The 21,333-nt window shown below is 46.3% G+C and overlaps 1 protein-coding gene across 2 annotated transcripts in view; it reads left to right on the top strand.

Annotated features, from left to right (window-relative positions):
- Positions 1-261: 261 nt before the first annotated feature.
- Auh (AU RNA binding methylglutaconyl-CoA hydratase) overlaps positions 262-21,333 on the top strand; it is a 92,396-nt gene continuing 71,324 nt past the window's right edge. The window contains exons 1-3 of one of the 2 annotated variants that reach the window (XM_051171339.1): positions 262-483; positions 9,792-9,859; positions 9,992-10,079. In XM_051171339.1, coding sequence (XP_051027296.1) covers positions 291-483; positions 9,792-9,859; positions 9,992-10,079 — 349 coding nt within the window. In that variant the 5' untranslated portion in view covers positions 262-290. The remainder of the gene's footprint in view (positions 484-9,791; positions 9,860-9,991; positions 10,080-21,333) is intronic. The other variant, XM_051171349.1, reaches the window with a different exon arrangement.

The following is a 21,333-nucleotide window of genomic DNA, read 5'->3' as shown; positions in this document are numbered from 1 at the left end:
AGGTCTATCTTTAGAATATCTTTCTTCGGAGGAGATGGTCTGTCACAAGCGTAGACTGTGGCCTAGGGAGTGCAGGGAGGCAATTCCTCTAGTACTTCAGACTGCATCCCCCTCAAAGCGTTTCCATGGCTTTAAAGACGCCTCTCCCAGGGCTCGGAAGAAAAACCCTACTTTGGCAGCCCAGGCCAGGACGGCCTGGGCGGGGCCAAAACATCAGCCATCCAACCTGCGCGTGCGCGTCTCTATGCGGAGGCGGAGCTGGCTGCAGGCGCCCGCTGTAAACAGACAACATGGCGGCGGCGGCGGCGGCTCCGGGCGCACTGGGCGCCTTGAGAGCGGGTCGCGTCCGCCTGGTGGCCGCGTGCTGCGCGAGGTTCGGCCCCGCGGCCTGGGCCGGGGGTCCGGTCCCGAGGAGGAGCTACAGCTCTGAGGTGAAGACAGAGGACGAGCTGCGCGTGCGGCACCTGGAGGAGGAGAACCGAGGTGAGCTGCAGGGAGTACTGGCGGGGCCGCAGAGGTCTGCGGGCCTGCTACTGCGGCCCAGGATACGGTGGCCCTCCGGGTTCACTGCGCGCGGTGCTGCTGCTCGCGTTGGGGGTCTCTCCAGCCAAGGTCACGGCGGGGCTTTTAGTGCAGGGCCAGGGTTGCTTCTTGCTGTGTAATAGCATTCTGCCATCTCAGGCGAGAGTTGGAGGAGCTGCAGCGGGGATACCTTTTATCATCCGGTAGACTCTTAAATTAGAAGCATCTTTTTTTCTTTTCGCACATTTTTATCTCAGAGAGTTAGTTTCGGGGGACTGCTGCACTTCACTTGAGGAATTTTATGCACTTTTATTTTTTGCCTTGCTGAGCTCTGTGGGGTTAAATAACGAGACTATTCATTTTGTCCTTGGGCTTCTTGTTCTGGGAGGAGACAGATACATTAGTGCAGGACAGAGGGTGGGAGGCTGTGAATAGGTAAGATGCAGAGGAATATTCAGGAAGTTCCGTTTAGTTGCAGTGTTGGCTTAACTATAGTGGAGAAGGTGGGATAAGGTATTGTCCAGGAAGGGCGAGTGGACCACTCCTTCGCATTTTGACATCCATTTACAGCGCCATAATCTGTTAAGTAGAAGTGAACAGTAAGTAAGCCAGGGTGGCTGCCTTTTTAGAAGCTTTGTTGATTATTGAAGGTCAGATGATGCTTTCTTCGATGCTTGTTGAGAACCCTGCAGTGCCTGCAGGATTCTCTCTCCCTGTGTAACCTAGGCTGCCCGGGAACTTAATAAGATTCCCCAGACTCAAGAGTGCTGGGATCACACGCTTGAGCCATCGTGCCCACTCCAAGGCTTCCTATAGGCAACAGAGACTGGTGCTTCCGAGCAAAGTTTTCTGTGACCAACCATCGAATGTACCAAGCAGAATAGTAGCTGTTGGCTGAGGTTGCTGGGAAGATGAGATGAGAAGGTTACTGTACATTGCTCTTGAGTAGCCTGTGCAGGGTGCTGAGGAGTATGGGGACTCATTGTGGTTTTTGCTCATTCAAACCATCAGAGATAGTGCATGGTTAAAGTGATGGAGGTATGTATCTGGGAAACTGCAGAAGACAAGTCTGGTATGACAGAGCAGCAGGAAGCCCAGCTGGAGCTTAGATGGGCCTGGAATTATTAAAGCCTCAAATGCTAGTCTCTTGGGTCAGCTTAGTGGTGTTGGTGTTTCGGTTATGTTATATGCTCCAATGGTGTATTATTTATACAGGGGTCGGGAGTACAGCTAGCTGTGTGTACCGTATTCTGTGTGCTTTTGTGAGTGCAGGTTCAATGCAAACTCCCACAGAACCTCCTGGAAATCTTTAAGTTAGGATGCACTTGGACCACAGGGGAAGATATGGAAGATGATTTTATAAACTGAAATGTAAATATTGGTAGCTAGACATCCCGGACTTAAGACCAACCCAGCATTATTTGAAGACTGGCAGAAATGACAGTGCGGGCTTTGCTTTATTTTATTGTTTTTAATCATTGAACCAACTGTAAGTAGTGCGAAGGAAGATGCCAGACCCAGGGTACTGCAGGATGGAGTCTCTGAAAGGTTAATGCTGTAGAGACACTGACACAGGTGGTGCTTTAGTCACTATTGTTTTGCCGTGGACAGATAGCAGACAGCAAAGAGAACAGCAGGGACTCAGAGTTGAGGCACCGTCACCAGAGACACACAGCATTGACAGAGTTCGGAAGAATGGAATCAGGCCTCTTGAGGCAGGAGTGGTGGTCTCCTGCAGATCCCTGTGGGTGGGTGTGGCTTCTTATCAGGAGTGTGTGTGTGTATGTGTGTGTGTGTGTGTATGTGTGTGTGTGGGTTCGATCAGACTGTGTGGCCATCAGTATGTAGACTCACTCCTCCAGGAGAAACCCCAGTGTTTTCAGTAGGGTGCATGGTGCTATCTGTGAGAGGGAAGGGGCTGCTGTTCATATTGCGGCCTGAGTGGATTCTAACATCACACTGTTAAGGATCTCCTGGTGCTTTTGCCAGAGTGATGACTCTAAAATGTGATGCTCTCAGCCTTTGAGGAGTCTGAGAACCCTCTAGGGGCAGAAAAGCACCAGGCTTCCTTGGTAAGGTTTAGGCAGGGGTAGGTATATGCAGAGAGCTCTGTAGGCTTGCAGCTGCTGTAGCTGCTGTCAGGGCTCTGTGTTTGTAATTTGCAGTGGGGGTCCTCCCAGAGAGCCACGTCCCTCAAGGTTATTTCTTCTTACATTTTTGTTCATCCTCAGTTTTAGAGTGGCCTAGCTGTCCTTGGCCGCTCTTCGGCTTTCCCCCAGGTCTCCTCCCTTCCCAGCTGACTCTCCACACTGGGGAGCTGGAGGATCCTCTGTTTGCAGCTCTTCTCCGCCCTCAGCTCACATCCCTGCAATGGCCCCTAAGCTTGCTATTCTGCAGTCCTTTCTGCTTAGGTTTCTGCAGGTGCTTCCCGGAATGGCGTCTCGCTGCACCTAGGAACTTTCTTCCCTGCAGGGTGGTAAGCTTGGACTATAATGTGACCCATCCTAAAGATGTCTTTGAGCAACTCTTGGGACAATTTCTGCAGACAGAACAGAGCAGTCATTCTTGATGTCTCCTCTTCATCCTTCATATCCAGATGCAGAGATCTGGTGAGAGATTTCTCTGAAACCTTCCCATGGCCCTTACTTATGCCAGCTTCATTTAAGGTAGGCTGGCAGACACGGCAGAAGTCTGCTACCATCTGTTTCTTCATGTTCTAAGAGATATAATACCATGTATTTAATGAATATGTGAGTTATCCCAATAATAAAGTTACAGAGTGTTTTAGGTATTGAGATATGACTGATGGACCATCAAATGCTTAACATGTACAGTGCATCTTCAGAGTCACATTTAGAACATTTTCACTTTAGTTTTTTAAAAATGATTTGTTTATGTATATGTGTGCATGCAAGTGTGCATATGTGTGCATATGAGCCCAGTGCTCACAGAAGGCAAAAGAAGGACATTGGGCCCTTGGAGCTGGAGTTACAGTGGTTTTGAACCTCCTGATGTGGGTGCTGGGAACTGAACTCAGGTCCTCTATAAGAGCAGCAAGTGCTCTTGACTGCTGAACCATCTTTCCAGCTTCAATTTTGGAGCATTTTTGTAAATTAAACTCAAAACAAACCTTCTAGTTTTCCACAGGACACTCCATTTCCCCCTCCCAACCCCCCACCCCCAAAACCCCCACATTTTTGCCTTTTTTTTGTCCCCCTAAATTTGACTGGCTCTACTTCTGCTGCTTCTCTTGTCATGAGGGAATGGTTTTGTTAATTTCATTTTCCCACTACTCATTGCTGATGTGTAGGAAACACTGGAGTTTGGTCCATAGGCATTGGATTATCTACACTTTGATAACCTCTGATTTGTTCTAATACTTTGTATATTTCCCATGCATGGCAAGTCATTTGCAGATAGTGGCTTTGCTTTCTGAATGTCTCCGTTTCTTCTTTCTAATTTACAAGGCTGGAGCCTCATCCAGCTGCTCTTGATCTGTGGAGGAAAGTGGTCAGACTTCTCTTGCTCTGCCTGATGCTAGTGGCATCTGGCTGTGCTTTACTCTTTATTAGTTGAAGAGTTTGTAGAGTGGACTTTCATCTCATTGAATTTTGCCAAGTACGTTTTCTGGTGTAATGTTGGTGTTTCTTACTTAGCTGGTTAGTGTGAGGAATCACTGTAAAGCCTTTCAGGAATAGCCCACACCTGCATCCCTAGAGTAATCCCAAGTGGTTGTGATAAATAATCTTTTTATTTGTTGTTGGGTACGATAATGCTTGTATCTTATTTGCATTTATATTTATGAGAAATATTGGTTTTTAGTTTCTGTTTCTGTAATCTTGGCCTAGCTTAATGCTAACCTTATGACTGAGGTAGGACATAGTCCTTCTGTTTCTTTTTCTTTTTTTCTTCCTTTTTTAAAAATATATTTATTTATTTATTTATTTATTTATTTATTTATTTATTTATATGAGTGCTCTATCTATATGTACACCTGCATGCTGGAAGAGGGCATCAGATTCCAGTATACATGGTGGTTGTTAGCCACCATGTAGTTGCTGGGATTTGAACTCAGGACCTCTGGAAGAGGCTCCTTAACCAGTACTTTTAACCACTGAGCCATCTCTGCAGTCCCCTCTGTTTCTCTTTTTCATAGAGACTGTTGGAATTGCTCAAGTTCCTTTGATAGAGGATTTTCAAATTACTCATCTTTTAAAAAAAAATCCTTTTTAGGGGCTGGGGAGATGGCTCAGGGGGGAAAGTACTTACCATGGACGCATAAAGACCGGAATTTATACCTTCAGAACCACCCAAAAATACAGCTGGGCTTAGTGGCTGTTGGTATTGTAATTCCAACATGTTAGAGGCAGAGAGAAGGAATTCTAAAGCTGGACCAGCCAAAGCTGGCTGCCTCTGGGATCAGATGAGAGGCCCTGGCTCAGTATAGAGGACACCTGACGTCAGCCTTGGGCCAACACACACAGAGACAGACAGACAGACAGATGTGTGCGTGTGTGCGCTCTCTCTCTCTCTCTCTCTCTCTCTCTCTCTCTCTCTCTCTCTCTCTTCTCCTTTTTGTTTCATTGAACCTTTTGTGCTGATCTTGTGTCTGGTGCCATTGATTCTGCTGGTTTCCCTTGCATTTAATTGGCTGTCCTTTTTCACTTTCCGTGACACAGCCTTGCTGACTAGTCCACACTGGCCTGGAACTGTGATGGTGCCTGGGCCTCCTGAGCACTGGGGTTGCACGTGCACTGCTGTATGGGTTAAGCTGTTTTTGTCCCAGTGTGGTCTGTCTCACTGATGCTTCCTTGGGCTTGACAAGGATGTACACTCTGCTGTGGCTGGTGGAGCTTCTGCATTCAGCGGGCTCAGCTGCAGCTGGGCCTGTGTGCTGGCGGAAGTGACTTACAGTCCGCAGTCATATGGCGTGTGGGTTCATCTCTCTGCAGCTCTGCTGGTTCTTCTACAGGGGCAAGCACGTTAAAGATCATGATGTCTTAGAGGAACAGGACCCCTATGTGATGGGATGCTGCTATCTTTGGGGAGGCTATGCCTTGCTCTGAAATCAGCTCTCTCTGAAGTTAATATGCCTGCTCCAGCTGTTTCTTTTCCCTTCCTTTCCTTTTCTTTCTTTTTTTGATTAGTGCCAACATGATTCATCTTAAACAAATAACAACAGCAAATGTGTCTACTTAGAGCTAGGTACCAACTTATCCACTCTGATCATCTTATCTATCTATGTACCTACCTATCATCCATCCATCCATCCATCATCTATTTATCTATCATCCATCTATTTTTCATCTATCAATCATCTATCATCTATTTATCTATAAATCTATCTATCTGTTTATCATCTATTTTTGGGTGCTGGGCTAAAGGGCTGAATTCATGCAGGCCAAGCATTCCACCAGCTGAGCCATTTCTCCAACTCTTGAGGATCTCTTTAGGTCTTTCGAGCCTAAAGTTACTACTGAGATGATTGGATTATTATGTATCATGTTTGTGCTTTCTGTTGTCTTGTTCACCACTTTCTTCACCCTCAACCCCTTGGCCTTCCATATTTAGATGCTTGTATCATTTTTGGCCTCAAATAAAACACAAATCAAACTATACATAAAAAGAACTACTTTCCACAGCCATGTGGGAGTTACTCTGGGGATGCAGGTGTGGGTCATTATTAAAAAGCATTCAAAGAGATTCATAACACCGGTGAGCTAAGCAAGAAAAGCCACTATTATCCCAACACACACAGGAAAAGCATTTGATAAATTCACCATAATAAAAACTCCTTCTAGAAACCGAAGGAATCTCCCACCACCGATGAAGGGCGAAACCTGGACACCAACAGCCTCAGACTGAAGGGGTGGAGGCGTAGAGAGCCACACTTAGGAGCCAGCAGAGTGGCTACCCTTGAGTGATTGTGTGTCATGTCTGGGCATTCTGTTTGTTGCCTTGTTCACTGTCCTTTCAACTCTACCTCCTTGGTCTTCTGTATTTAGGTGTACATGTGTGTCCTTTGTTTTTCCTGTGAGCACCCAGCTATCCTAGCATGTTTGGTTACCTCTGCCCCACCAACTTAGTGCTGTTGTGTTCTAGAGGAAGCTGCAGTAACTCTGTTTTGCTGTCCTTTGGTATGTTGCACTTAGGCATTGCTTTGATGACCAAAGTGTTCTTTGTCTGTGCTGTGGTGTCCAACTCACTGCCTCGCACATGGTCGGCAAGCACTCTGCCCAAACCCTAACTACCGTTTCACTGTGTGATGGCTGGGCTCCTGTCTCCTCAGCCCTCGTTTGGTTTTCCGTATTTTCCTGGATCTTGCTGCATTGCTACTTCTTAGGTGGGTTTAACACGACTGTGTTCAGAACCTGGGTTGTGTTGTGTAGATGTGAGGGAACTGCTCTGAGCTTTGGTGTACTGTGGGTTGTTGTGGATTTCTGCTGAGCTATGCCCCAGTTCTCTGTCCTCTCTTGTCAGGTCTTAGTTCTCTGATGGATCAAGATTGCTTACTTTCCAGTTTCTTTAGTTTTTATACCTTTGGAATGAGTGGTGATTTTCAGTGCTGGACTGCAAAGCAGAGTTCCTGTTCTGTGGCTCGATGTTGTTACCAATGGGGTTATTTTCTGAGTCTATTTTTAGATTATACATCATTAATGTGTAAAATGCAAATGTTGCTGACTTCACTATTATCTCTGTTGGGTTTTTGTGGGTTTGGTAGGGTTTCCTTCATAGATGAGCATGTCCCCTGTGATGTCTTTCCCATCTCGATGCCACTTTGCTCTTTCTCTCTCTCTTGCCAGGTTGCCTCGTTGCCTTGACATCAGTGTTGCTAGGGGCTGTGTCTTGTTGTTCCTCTTTGCTGGAAGACTAATTCCATCTTTTATCATTGAGTATGATGTCAGATCTGGTCGCCCCAGTTACCTTTGTCACATTGAGTTAACTGTTACTGGTTGTGTGTGTTGCTTTTTAATCAAAGGGTCCTGGGCTGTCACGTTCTTCTCTTCCATAGCTGAGATGGTCGTAGAATTGCAAACCTTCCCAGCGCTCTGCCCGTGCCGCCCATTGCCTTAGTTTGTGTGTAATGTGTGTGTCAAGCCTAATTGCGCGTTGTACTTTCAGACTTTGACATTTTTAAGTGAGTCTGTCTGTCAGAGTATTTGGAAAGAAATGTGAAGGTACATATAAACGTTTTTTATCCCACTAGACGTCTCGTTTTATCTCTAGTCGCTAAAGCCAGAAATCCGGTAGATGTTGCTAGTACCACCTTCCAGTGTAACTAGCCCTCAATCCAGCCGTCATGTTCACATTCCTACCTCTTGCGTTGGTCTTGAATCCTTTCACTTGGTTTCCCTTGGTTTCTACCAGCGCCAGCCTCTGCCAAGCCCCTCTTCCAACATCTCGCTGCAGGATGCCTTTGGCTGAAGCAGCAGCCCTGCCCCAGATTATGTGAGCATGCGCATTGTTTATAACCGGCTTCTACCTTGGCTACTTCTTGTTCCCAGGCCGAAGACAAGACTTTTCATGTTGGCCTTTGAGTGTTCTGACCGGTGCTGACTTTCTTTACTTTGGCTGACTGCTCTTACCCCCTTGAGCTGGCTTTCTCCCTGGCTGCTTTGTGCATTCTCCTGTGTGTCCTCTCTCCCGAATCCAGTACTTGTATTAGTTACTTTTCCTGTATGACAGAAATAGTGTAAACAAGGAAGGAGTTATTTTGGGCCGGTGGTTTCAGAAGGTTCTTTCCTTGGTGGTCTGGGACCGGCATTTGGGCAGCGCACCATGCTGGTAGGAATATATAGTAGAGAAAGCTATTCACCTCATGGAGGAAGGCGAGCAGAGGGAGGGAAGATAGGAAGGGACCAGGGAAGACGCTGTCCCCACACCCAAGTGACCCATTTCCTCCAGCGAGGCCCACCTCCTGCCTTTTGCTACTTTCCCATAATGCTGTGACACCCAGACTCCATCGGGATTAACTCATCCATTAGGGTAGAGCCAGTAGGGGTGGCGGTCACAGCTACCCCTAGGGGCGTGCTTTGGTAGTCCTAGGTATGCCTCAATCCAGTCACGCCTTCTCCAGTGATTTCCACTTCCCTACCTGCTCACGCAGCTTCCGGCTCGTCTCAGCAGAGCCTTTCCTGGAATATGTTTCTTTGCTGGCCAGAGACACCATGTTGCTGTGTATTAAATGTGACGGCTGAATACTGTACTGCGTGCTCAGTACATCTGGCTTGAGCGACTGCATTTTCTTCACATGGAAAGTGAAGCTTGGATGGATGTAGTGCTGTCATCCAGGTGTGAAGAGAGATGGCCACCCACTCCTCATGACACACACTGACCTTGTCCGACATAACTGGGACAGACCGGTGCCTGGTATGCAGTGAAGGTTTGTGCTGAGGGGAGAAGGTTGAGTGCAGGTTGTATAGCACCTCAAATCTATAGATGAGGCCATTGGATCCAGGTATTTTGTAAATAAAGGCGTTCACATAAGTGCTGAATTCTGTGCAGGGACCTGCTTTTGGATAGTTAGTCTGACTGCTGCAGCTGGGGTGGGAGCCTGGGTTTAGCTGAGGGGTTGATAAGACAGGGATGAGCAAGGAGAGCTTGGGCTTCAGGGGAGGATAATGAATGAACTTTGCTTTATTTGAGTTGAGTGTGAATTGCTTGTAGGTCTGAATGGAAGTGCTGTCTGGTTAGGTGTGCAGGGCAGAGGTCAGGAGGAAGCCTGGCATAGAAGTACTAGGACTGTTAAACCTGCCAGGAGCAGTGAGCTGCCTGCAGCTAGAACAGCAGCAGAAAGCAGGTCAGAGGCCTGCCTGCCACAGGCACTGCTGAGAGGAGCAGGCAGGAGGGGGGTGATCACTGGGAAGGACAATGAGGAGTGACTGTGTCATAATTGCCAGTCTCCACTGTGTGCCCACCCTCACCTTATTAGTGATGGAAAGTTGTGAAACACTGACGATTCCTTTGGGTTGCTTATAAAGAGAAGACTTGAAGGGCTCATGACGCTGAAATTCTCCCCTTAAAGTGAAGTGAGACTATTAAACACCACTTTGATTTGATAAGTTTTTAGCTGCCAAATTGAAAAAATAAAGCACTTGTTTTGAAAGAAAAGCTATAACTGTAAAAATAAAGACCTGGCTTTGCAGAAGCCTTGGTTAAGAGGGCAGCTTAGTCAGTCCCTTGCCAGGTTAGTCATCCATACACTGCAGTCTGTTTCCTGAGCGCCTCACTAACCCAGATGTGTGTCCTTCTTTTCCCTCCTTAACTAGGAATTGTGGTGCTTGGAATTAACAGAGCTTATGGGAAAAATTCACTCAGTAAAAATCTTCTCAAGATGGTGAGTGTAAGAGTAAGCTGGTTGCTTCTAAAATTAAGACATATTGTTGGCAGGACGTTGAAAATGATTTTTTTCCTTTTTCTTTCTTTCTTTCTTTCTTTTTTTTTTTTTTCCCTCCCTACTTTGGTTTAGTTATCAAAAGCTGTGGATGCATTAAAATCGGATAAGAAAGTTCGGACCATCATAATCAGAAGTGAAGTCCCCGGGATATTCTGTGCTGGTAGGTAAAATAATCTGTTGTTGTAGTTGGCTAAAGATTTATTTTCTTTATGTGTGTGCGTATCTGTGGAGGCTAGGAGAGAAGGCTGTGTCCCTTGGAGCTGGAGCTACAGGCATTTGCTGGAAACTGAGCTCAGGCCCTTTGGAAGACAGCAGGAGAGCTTTCTTCCCAGCAGTCTCAGCCATCTTCCCAGCCCCTTGTAAGGGAATCTTACTGTCAGTCTGTGGGCTGGTCACATACTTCCTCTGCAGTGGTCCATTCTCCCTTAAGATGTTCTGTGGTTTGAACTGTGGGCAACAATTCCCCTTTGTCCCGTTTTCACAGTTTCATAAGAAGAGAGTAGTCTTAATCTGTTAGCATTGGAAAGGCACTTGCAACATGTGGATTGTTTTAGAAGTCGAAAAAAAAAATGCTTGGGGCCATTTAGATAATTATTTGTGGTAAATGAACAATTCTTGTGAAACTTCAGTGGGGAGAAACCAGGTCTCAGGCCACAGTGCTCTCCTCTGTGCATTCAGTTGCCCAGAGACTCTTGAACAGCAGCTCTGCCTCGTCATGGACTCCTAGGCACAGGCCTGAGCTCTGAAGGTTGCTGTGTACAGTGTCTTCCCACCCTGTGAGTGTGCCCCGGGGGTTGTAGTGTTAACACAGCAGCAGCACGTTTGTACTCTGTGTTAGTGCCGTGTTTCCCTAGCATTAAAGATTGTTACATTGCAGTTGACTTGTTAGTACCTCTGAGCCGTGGTGGGAAGCAATCTCTTTTTCCTGGTAAACAACCTAGGCGATCACTACCAAGAAACAAGTAATAAAAATTTTCCCTAAAATATGAATGGGGTAGTTTCCCATATCATGCCTTGGAACCACCTGCAGTGTTTTACTCGTTGCACTGAGAGCTAGCTGCTGTGCCTGGGCCCACGCTGAGAACACAGGGGTGTTTACAGTTCTTGTGGAGGCATAGTGACTGGTTCGTGCCCTTCAGGGTGCTCATCTTTACAAGTCCGGCTTCACCCCAGACCACTGTAGAACTTTATGGGATTTAGGCACATTCATCACAGCTGAGTTATGTTTTAGCTTTGGTTTTACTGCTTCCTTAAAATGCAGCATACCTAAAAAGGTAACATTTTACTGGGTGTGTAATTCAAGAAGGCAGATGCTGCCCTTACATGTGGGGAATGGTGTTCTGGGCACAGGCTTCTGTTCTCTGTCTGCCTGGGAAGGCTGGTGGGGTGGTTTAACAAAGTGCAGCCCTGGCTTTGGCTCTAGTATCTTTCCCCATGATTCCCGCCCTCCCAGAATTCCATTCTCTGTGGATGCTGATTGTTGTCATATACAGCTGCATAGTCTTTGCATATAACCCCCTCATCTTTTTTTTAAATAAATAAGATATTTTTAATTTCACAACATACCTTAAGCTGGTAGCAGTATTTACAGTGGGAGGAGGGAGGTGATTAGGAGTTAGTTGAAATATTAATTTTTTACGAATATAATTTTTAAGTATTGCAACCTCCTCATCTTTCCGTGTACTCTAGATGGTCTCTGGATGACTTGCAATGCCAGATAGCAAGGGAACAGCTGTGAAAATAGTGGTTACATGGCATTTAGGGAATGTACACAATGAATTCAGATGGCATTTCTCCACAGATATTTCTGTTTCCTTGCTTAGTTGAATCTGAGCATGCAGGAGGCTTGTGGTGTGGTGCTCTCTGTTTCCTAGGAGCTTACACCCAGAGTGCTAGGATTCTTAGTCTGTGACTTTCAGGACCAGCATCAGACAGTTTGGGGTGGAGGGCTATCAAGGACTGGCTCTGCGATCTGCAGGAGACATTGCAGGGTGGCTGGTTGGGGGTATGGAGGGCTCTACTGGAGATGGTGACGTTGCAGAGGCTGAGCACTTCAGGTGAGTGTGCCATCCACCAGTACTGTCTACCAGTCCTGATAAGTAAGCCTCCTGATTGCCCCATGGTGATTATTCTAGCCCCTGCCCCGCATCTCTGTGTGATGCTGACTGTATGAGATGTTAGGGATTTGGTACAGTCTGCTGTTGCCTGTTTCAGGTTATGCAAATATAGTGCCACTCCCTAGTTTTATATTAGCTCAGCTTGATTATCCCAAGTTACTTTGGTATCTGTGCTATGTATGTTAAACTCTTTGAATAGTCAGGGTATTTGTTCACATTTTAATTCATGAGTGGTTTTTGTTTTGTTCTTCCTTCTGTATTCTGTTCAGTACTCTGTTTGCACTGTAGACAGTTTTGGGCAGTTTGTTTATTGTCCTAACTCACAGCTTTTATCCAAAGGGCATCCTTTTCATAAATGTACCTGAGGTAGCCCAGAAGCTGTTTGTGTTCATGTGGAATACAGTTCTAGGTCACAAAAGAAATCTAACTAAGAGAATCTATCAGCTAATCATAGCATGCAATGTGAAGTCTTAGTTTTGCTCAGGCTGTGTTTGCTGTTAATCAACATGCACCTTGCACCGCCAGAAGCTGTCGTTTTCCATTCTGAGTACAGGAGGCAACAAAGCCTTTGAGAGCTCTCTGTGCCCCAGAAGTGTTCCCTCTGCTTCCCTGCACCATGGGTTTCTCTGTATGCCTGCGTTGCACTGGAACCTCATTCATTTCTGAAAACTTGGACTGTCAGGGGAGGTCCTGCCTTAGGTTTCTGGAGCGCAGGAAGCTGTCTTTGAAAATCCTACTTTGTGGTCTCAGAACACAACTCAGCTTGTATTTGCCCCAGCTAGCCCCTCTGACTATGTTCAGTGGCAGTGCATTTTTAGGGGCCATCTCCTGTTTACTGACAATGCTTCTAGCTGTAAACGTATGTTTATTTTTCCTTCCTTTTTTTCCTACAATGCTGTGAAAACAAGTAGTTAGTACATGCATTATAAAAAGAACTCCTACATGGTATTAGAGCTTGGGCCAGGTGGGTGTGACTTCCCATTTCAATCTCTTCTGTAGAATTGGAGCCATATTTTACTTACATTTCAAGTCAAAATAAAAAAATAGATTCTGGATCAAAATATATAAAAATGTATACCAAGAACAGTCTTGCCTCAGCCTATACATTCCATTCCTCCTCCAATAAAGACATTTTATCATTTTAATTTTCCTATTGTATTACTGTACTAGAGCACACTGTGAAGGCTGTGCTACACTAGCAGTGGAGAGGGTGCATGCGGAGAGGGTGCATGCCAGTGTCCCTCCTAGCCTCACTCCAGCTGTGTGGACTATTTACAAGTCAGACCTTCATCTTGAGACTCCCTGAAATGGTAATTTCAGTTTATTGTGTTACCCATGTCTTTGAAGTAAGTAACTCTGAATAAAGCAAGCATTGGTGTGCTTTCTGCTGGTAAGCAGACTGTGATGGTTCACTCGCCATGTAGGCTGTTCTTCGCCCCTTTCCCATGCTCAGCAGGTGCTGTACTCCCCAGGTACCCCAGGTACCCCAGTGTTGTCCTGTCTAAAACCTCAGAGTTGTTTTTTGTTTTGTTTAGACCTTCCCTCCTAACCTAAGACCTCAAAGGAACAACCCGCGCCCCCTCTCCGGTTCTCTGGAGTCTGTGTTCTTCCTGCCTCTGTGGCTCTGCAGATTGGGTACAGTGTGTGGCTCCTTATAGGTTAGAGCCAAGCTCCTGGGCTCATTGCAGGGGAGCTTGTGTGTAGGGAGGCGAGGTGGGGGAGTCAGCCCAGCACGGCTTTGTCTCGTGCTGTATATGAATTGTGTATTTGATTTTAAAGTTCATCTCCTTGTCCCTTTACACATGTACATATTCTCTAAAGTCTGTTATTTCCAGATATTTAAGATCTGTCCAGGTTTTAGTAATATCACCTTTAATGAAATTATGGAACAGTCCTTTCTGTCAGGCTCCACAGCATGCAGAAGCTGCCAGAAGCCGTCCTGTGGTCAGCTGTTTATCATTGCGCCTCTGTTCCTAACACCAAGTAGTAAATACACAGCACTGTTTTTACCATAATGTTCTAAAATGCAAACTTACTAACCTTTGCTTTTGCCCCATTGCAGTTTCTGAACAGATGACACCAGTTCTTGGTAGTGATTCCTCTGTGCAGGAGTCTAAATTGAGTGTTTCACTGAATTATACCAGTGTAGGTTTTTTCCCCAAAAAAGTAAAGGTCGTTTTACTTCTGCTTTTGAATTCTAGTAAATTGTGTTATGACTAAGGGCTCCTCACTAAAACCGTCAGCACGCGTTGTTAAACACTGTGTGCTCAGATGTCGTGCCGGGAATAGAACGCGGGAGCCTCTGACTAATGAAGAATCTATTTAAAAGATTGCTTCAGAATCTTGGGTTTTTGCACTGATGTATTGTACAAGTCAGGTCTGTAGGAGTGGATGGGCAGTGGGTTATTTTGCTGTTTTGTATTGTGTGCAATTTTTTACATAAGACATTACTAAATATTTCATGGAGGACACGAATTACTTGTAATGACATTTACTGCTTTTAAGTGTATGATTGATGCTTTAACAGACGTTTAAGCCATGCTGTTCATGGTGTACAGAGTGTCCATTTGCACAGGTCTCTTTTCTAAGTGACAAAGGCTGCTTTTTCTCCCCAGACAAAGGTGTTGGAACACTGCAGGAGAGGTTGTAGGTCGTTTGTGTCTGGCCTGTTAGATCTATTGTGGTGTTTGTTGTTTGCCTGTGTGTGTCTCAGTGATTTACATTGTCCTGTTGATCGATTGTTTCCTGAGCTGCTGCTTTTTTGCTCATCACATGGTAATTGACTGATGTTTTCACTTTTTCCACTTTATGTGGGCCACATTTGCATCAGTCACTGTGATGGCATAGCTGAGATGTTGAACTCTGAAAGAGAAAGGGTAATTTTGGTTCCAAGTTTTGGAGGTTCCAGTTCCATGCTTGGTAGCCTCTTGGCTGGGATGATGTGGCACATCTTGGAGGGATGTTCACATTTAAACTGCAGTGGTTTCTGGGACATTCACAGACACGTCTTTAGTGGTGTAGGTTTTATTCTCTTGGGTGAATACTCAGCAGTGGAATTACTAGGGCTTATATAACTGTGCCAGCCTTGTACAAGGTTCTGAGTTAGATGCCCAGTCACAAACAAAGTAAGACCTTCAAACCAAGGAGCCGTGAATGTGTGTGGGAGTGTGTGTATGAGGGAGACAGAGACAGAGAGAGAGGCAGAGAGATGGGGGTAGGGCGGAGCGGGAAAGAGAGTAAACACATACAAGAGCAAGAGAGCGTGCCTCCTGTGTGCATCCTGCCCCACATGTTACCACGTGTCATTATGGCTCTAGTCTGCTTTTTTCTAGTGAGTCTGAACATCTTGTCTTGTGCCTGTTTGCCATAGATTTATTTTGTACTTCTCTTTCTTTCTTTCTTTCTTTCTTTCTTTCTTTCTTTCTTTCTTTCTTTCTTTCTTTCTTTCTTTCTCGATAGCCCTACCTGTCCTAAATTCGTTTTGTAGACCAGGTTGGCTTTGAACTCACAGAGATTCACCTGCCTCTGCCTCCCGAGTGTTGGGATTAAAGGTATGTGCCACCATCCCGACCACAGGTTTATTTTTGGTACGGTGCCTATTCAAATATATTTTCTCCATTTGTGTGTGTCATCGTGTCCCAAGTAGTGTTGTCTCCCCCCACCCCATGTCCCTACCCCCGGTGCCCCAAGTTTCTATCACCAGTTCCTCCTCTCTTTCATTCACTGTCCCCTTCTGCCCTGCCATCTCCAGCTCCTCCTCCTCATTCACTTTTTGAGGCACGGTCTCTTTGTGTAGCTCAGGCTAGCCTTGAATTCATGATTCTCCTGCCTCAGCTTGGACTGTAGGTGTGTGTTGTCGTCCTTGGCTTCCATAGTTTCATAGAATGCTTTGCTGAGTTAAAGTTTCTTTCTTTTTTTTTCTTTTTCTTTCTTTCTTTTTTCTTTTTCTTTTTTTTTTTTTTTGTGTGTGTTTTGAGACAGGGTTTCTCTGTGTAGCCCTGGTTGTCTTGGACTCACTTCGTAGACTGAGGCTAGCCTCAATTTCACAGTGATCCACCTGCCTCTGCCTCCCTGAGTGCTAGGATTAAAGGCGTGTGCCATGCCCAGCTGAAATTCCTTATTTATATTTGAATCAACTCTCTGTTATTATGTGGTGTGCTTTGTGAGTGTTTTTCCCACTCAGTGGCTTGGCTTTTCTTTTTCCTTACAGTTTGTCTTTGGCTAAAGGCTGACATCAAGCTTTGCTTTCTGATTTGCACCCTTTTGGTGGCTGCCCCAGAGTTAGCACTCTTTCCTCCTGACTCCTGTTCTGCCCTGGGTTGTGTGCATATAGTAAGTGGTGTTGAAGTGTTAGGGTCTTCACCTTGGGTTGCAGTATAGAGCTTTCAAGCACATGAACATGATGCGTTATGTTTGGTTGAGAGGTGGCCTCGGCAGGGTTAGAGGGCTTGGCTGGTACCCTTGCTGTCATCTCTTGGCAAGTGGATAGGAGCCAGAGGTGGAAGGAACCTCAAGACATTCTTCCCTTTGGGGCTCATTCATGATATGAGGGCTGGCAGTGATGAGTCTGTGCATCCCTCACCCTACCCCCGTTCCATGGCCTCTGTTGACCTGTTTCTGAAGTTTACCTTGGTTGTAATAGAGTTGGATACTGCCTGAGTCCCTGGAGTTGTTGGGTAGAGCTTTGAGGGAAAATCCACATTTATAATCTGGTTGGTCTTAGGATTTGTCTCATGATTGGCATCTGAAGGGAGGACAGCCTTGGCTAGATGCTGGGTGTGCTAACTTTGGGAGCTCAGTTTAATTGAATTGTTGGATTCTGGTTTGACCAGAGAACTGGAGAATTGGTGTGGATCCCTTTGAGATGGCCAGTGTAGACTGTCCACTGGATAGGGTGTAGAGCCACCAGAGCCTAACCCCAGGCTAGGTTAGCTGAGGTGGGAAGGCCTGCCCTAGAGGAGGGCTCCAGTGTTCACTGGTGTTCTGCCTCCAGCTGGCCCAGGACTTCCCTGCTCTTATAGGTTGCCTCTTCAAAATGAGCCACATAAATTTTTCCCCTTAAATTGCTATGTTGGAGTATTTTAGCACAGATGCTCCCTGCATCTAGTGTCAGGATTTAGTCTGGCTTACAGAGGCTGGAAATGGCACCTACCAGGGCAGGCCAGCTGGGAGTGGGGAGGTCGCTGAGCCTCCATGACTTCCTTGGGCCTGTCACTGTCCTAAGACCACCAGGTGTACTGACCCAAGTCATGGTGCTCAGTGGTTTAGTGGAGATCTAATTACATAGTGTGGGGCTTAGTCCTTGCCTACTGGTGACTGGGCACTCACTTTCATCCCATCATCCCTCCCCAGCCAGTGGAGTGGAGGTGGAGCTGAAAACTCTCACTCTCTAGTGGCTAGTCGTCCAGTGCTGAACTCTGTCCTGACCCAGAAGAGTCATGTGATCCACATAAACTCCAGCTTGGTTGGGAAGGGCTGCTTTGAGTAACAAAAAGTACCATGATTTAAGAGTTCAAAGTTTGGAGCTCTGTACCAGAAACCAGACACAACTTTTTATCATACCATAGGCTGTTATTTATTTATCTTTATTTGACCTATTTATTGCATGTGCATATCCAATTTTTCTAATGCATATCTATTTGTTTAAATGACTTTTTCTCCCCATTGAACTATTGAAGGACTTGACTATGTATGTGAGTCATATCCAGGCTCTCTTCACTCCTCCATTAACGAGCATTGGTTTAGGCGACACTATATTGTCTTGGTTACTGTGTTAGGTTGGGAACATTGTATTAATTTATTTCCTGTTGCTGTAACAAAACACTGGGGATTGTATCATTTGTAAGGAAAAGAAGTTTATTTAGTTTTGAAAGCTCTAAGTCAAAGATCTGGCAGTGCTATCAGGTGTCATCTCTGATGCAGCCTCCTTGTGGCACTACTTGCTGGTGGATGGTATCGTAGTGGCCCAAGCACATATGAGTGTCAGGAAGCCAGTGAGCTAGTAAGAGCCAGCGAGCTTGCTGTTTTATACTTCCTGCTTCTCCAGAAACTAGCTGGTTCCATGAGACCTCTGTTTGTCTTTGGGAAGCAGCACTCCTACCCTCAAGGTACCTCTCACAAACACCTCCAAGTACCACCACTCAGGGATCACCCCCCCCCCCAGACGTGAGCCGTGGGGAGGGGTCAGACCTTCAAACCATAGTGGGCTTTCTCCTCCTCCGTCACTGCCCCACAGTCCTTGTTTGTCACCACCCCACAGTCCTTGTTCCCACCAGGCAAAGCTCTCTCTCTCCCCAGATTCAGTGCACTTAATGCTTGGAAAATGCTTGCCCCAGACTTTATGACCTCAGCCGTGTTCCCTGGTCACCTGACTATTCATTTTCCTTTTTTAGAGGTTTAGTGATGCTGGAGAGGTGGCTCAGAAGAGCACTTACTGCAGTTGCAGAGGACCTGAGATTGGTTCCCAGCATACATGCTGTTGTCCTGTGGCTCTGTGGAATGCACTTACCTCACCTACACTTACCTGCATGCAGACATGTACGTGTGCACATAACGAAGATGATAAAAATAAGTCCATCGTCTCTGATGAAGCTGGAGCCCATTCATTCAGGGGTCCTCCAGATGCTCCCCATTACGGAAGTGTGCTCCCAGCTCAGACTCCTGAGTTTGCATAGCAGCCGTCCTCCCAGCCGCAGCTCTTTCTGTTTCATAGTTCATTAGTAGCTTGTTTGTAGCATGGTGATTGTAGTGTGGAGAGTTTATGGTGTTGAGAAAAACAGGCCTAAACATGGCGTTTTTGAAAGGTATGTAGGCTGTTTCCTCTCCAGGATGATTGGGTTAAGATCTAGACTTAGATTTTCAGAAGTTACAGCTGCAGAGGCAGCATCGTAGAAATGCCTGTGTCCTTGCTACTGCACCTTTACTTTCATCAGTTAATGGAACATTCTGGAAACAGTTCTATGTTTTTTGTTTTTTTGTTTTTGTTTTTTCGAGACAGGGTTTCTCGGTGTAACCTTGGTTGTCCTGGACTCACTCTATAGACCAGGCTGGCTTCGAACTCACAGTGATCTGCCTGCCTCTGCCTCCCGAGTGCTGGGATGAAAGACGTGCGCCACCACACCCGGCACAACAGTTGTATGTTAGTTCACAGAACTATGAAGATGACCCCTGTGAACGTGGCGTGAGTGGGACTCTCTCCAGGGGAGCCCTGTTCAGTGTGCATGTGGGTGGAGGTATGAGGAAGGGAGCCCTGAAGTAGGACAGCGAGGCTTGGGCACCAGGCAGAAGCAGAAGCTGAGGAAAACTGAAGCTCTGTTGATCAGAGCCTTGAATTCTGGTGGGACGCTGCATCAGGCCTGCCCTTTGCTCCAGCTGCGGGCTGCTTCAGGATTTTGTTAGGCAATTTTAAAATTGGAAACTTTATACTTAATTAGAGCCCAAGGAGTGTATGTCCTGGAGGGGATACAGGCAGCCTGTTCACAAAAAGTGTTGCTGGGGACCTGGTTGTGCCAGAAGGTCTCAGAGCCTCACTCGGCTTCACCCGCCTGCTCTCTTTCACTTCAGACTGTCTAGACATTTCCTGAAATAACTAGCCTAGTCCTTAGCCCCCCACTGATCAAGGGCACATCCTCCCCTTTTGAATATTATAAGAGTTTATGTAGCAAAAAGTTCATATAGAATGTATATGACTGATATAGTAAAGCAGGCCTTTTGGGAAGCAGACCTGGACGTCTCTCCTGAAAGACCATCATTCCTAGGGTTCTAACACTTGCTGTTTCCAGGGTTGGGGAAAATAACAAATAGACCAAAACAAAAAACAAAAACCCCAAAACTAAATCAAACTAAACCAACCAACCAACCAACCAAAACCTCCCAAACAACTCAAAAGCCAAAAACCAGGTAGCACTTGCTGTTTCCTCCTGTGGCTTCTGTCGCAGTATTTTCTGTTGTCCGCTAGTGCTGTCTTCACACACCTGCTGTTCACAAGATTCGTAAAGGGATCCAGGCTCCTCAGTGTTCTTTGACATTGCATATCGACATTCAATTTCAAGGATAGCCTCTTGTCTGAAATTTCCTTCAGCTTGGGAAGGTGGACCTTGCTCACGGCAGCTCCTGGGCAGGCTTGGGCAAGGCTGGGAAGGAGGGGGCAGCTGTGAGACAGGCTCTGTTGCTTCAGGTCACAGCCACAGAGTGGAAACAGCACGTCAGTAGAAGCACGCTATCATTGTTTAATTCTCATCTGGTAGGTGATAAGCGCACCCCAGCCTGCAGTAGAAAAGCTCACAAGTGACTCACAGTATGGCCACCGGACTGCCAGAAGCTAGCGACTGACTTTGTCTGAAATGTCTTCACAGTAGTCAGAAGCTTCCGTAGTTCCAGGCCTCACTCGCATCCATGTGTGGCTTTGTTGGTAGACTCTTTCTGCCCTACTGTAGGCCGGAGCCTTCAGGCTGACCTGGATTAGTAACCAGAGGCTACGCAGAGGGGCCTGGGGATTGGAAGTTCATAGTCAGGTACATGGACAGGAGCTAGTAAAGAACAGGAAGTGGGAGGGAGCGGGGAGGAGGTGGGAAGTGGATGGTTAGTAAGTTCCTACACTAACTAAACCGTCCGCTGAGGCCCCACTTGAGGGCCGGGGCCTGGCAGGCCTGCTGGAGTGCTTGTTGGCTGTGCACAAAGCTTTGTTTTCAGTCTTGTGGTGCATTTCTATAAGCTCAGTTTTAAATACAATGAGATACGAGATATAATATAAAATATGAAATATGTGCCGCACAACAGATATGATTGAAAGATTTATTATATGAGCATGGAGAGAGAAGGAAAGGGGGGACAGGAAGAGAGAGATGGAGAGACAGAGACAGAGAGTAATAGAAACAAGAGAGAGAGAGAGAGCTAAATGGGTTTGTCCTTTTATATACTCCTGGGCAGTGACATCACAGGATGCTGGACAGACTGGGGCACAATGCTAACACTCCGCACTTGGGAGGTGGAGACAGGAGGTCAGAAGTTCAAGGTATCCTTGGACACAGCAGGTCTGAGGACAGCCTGGGCTACTTGAGACACTTGTCAACACCTCAGAAGGCAGCTTGTGCTGGGGATGGAGCTCATGTAACCTCGGGAAGGGGCCTGGTGGCTCATGTCTCTTCTTTCTGAGTCTTACACATTTTGTTTACTTCCTTAGTCTCAAGAGCCCCCCCTCCCTCCAGGAAGGGCTGTTTGTATTCTGTTGCCAAGCAACAGGAATGCATAGTTCCTGTGCATTCCCTTCCTAAAACTTCCTGGGCTTCTCCGTAGATT

The sequence above is a fragment of the Acomys russatus genome, chromosome 3, assembly GCF_903995435.1.
Source record: "Acomys russatus chromosome 3, mAcoRus1.1, whole genome shotgun sequence".
Classification (NCBI taxonomy): Eukaryota; Metazoa; Chordata; class Mammalia; order Rodentia; family Muridae; genus Acomys; species Acomys russatus.
This window is presented reverse-complemented; position numbering and strand designations above follow the sequence as displayed.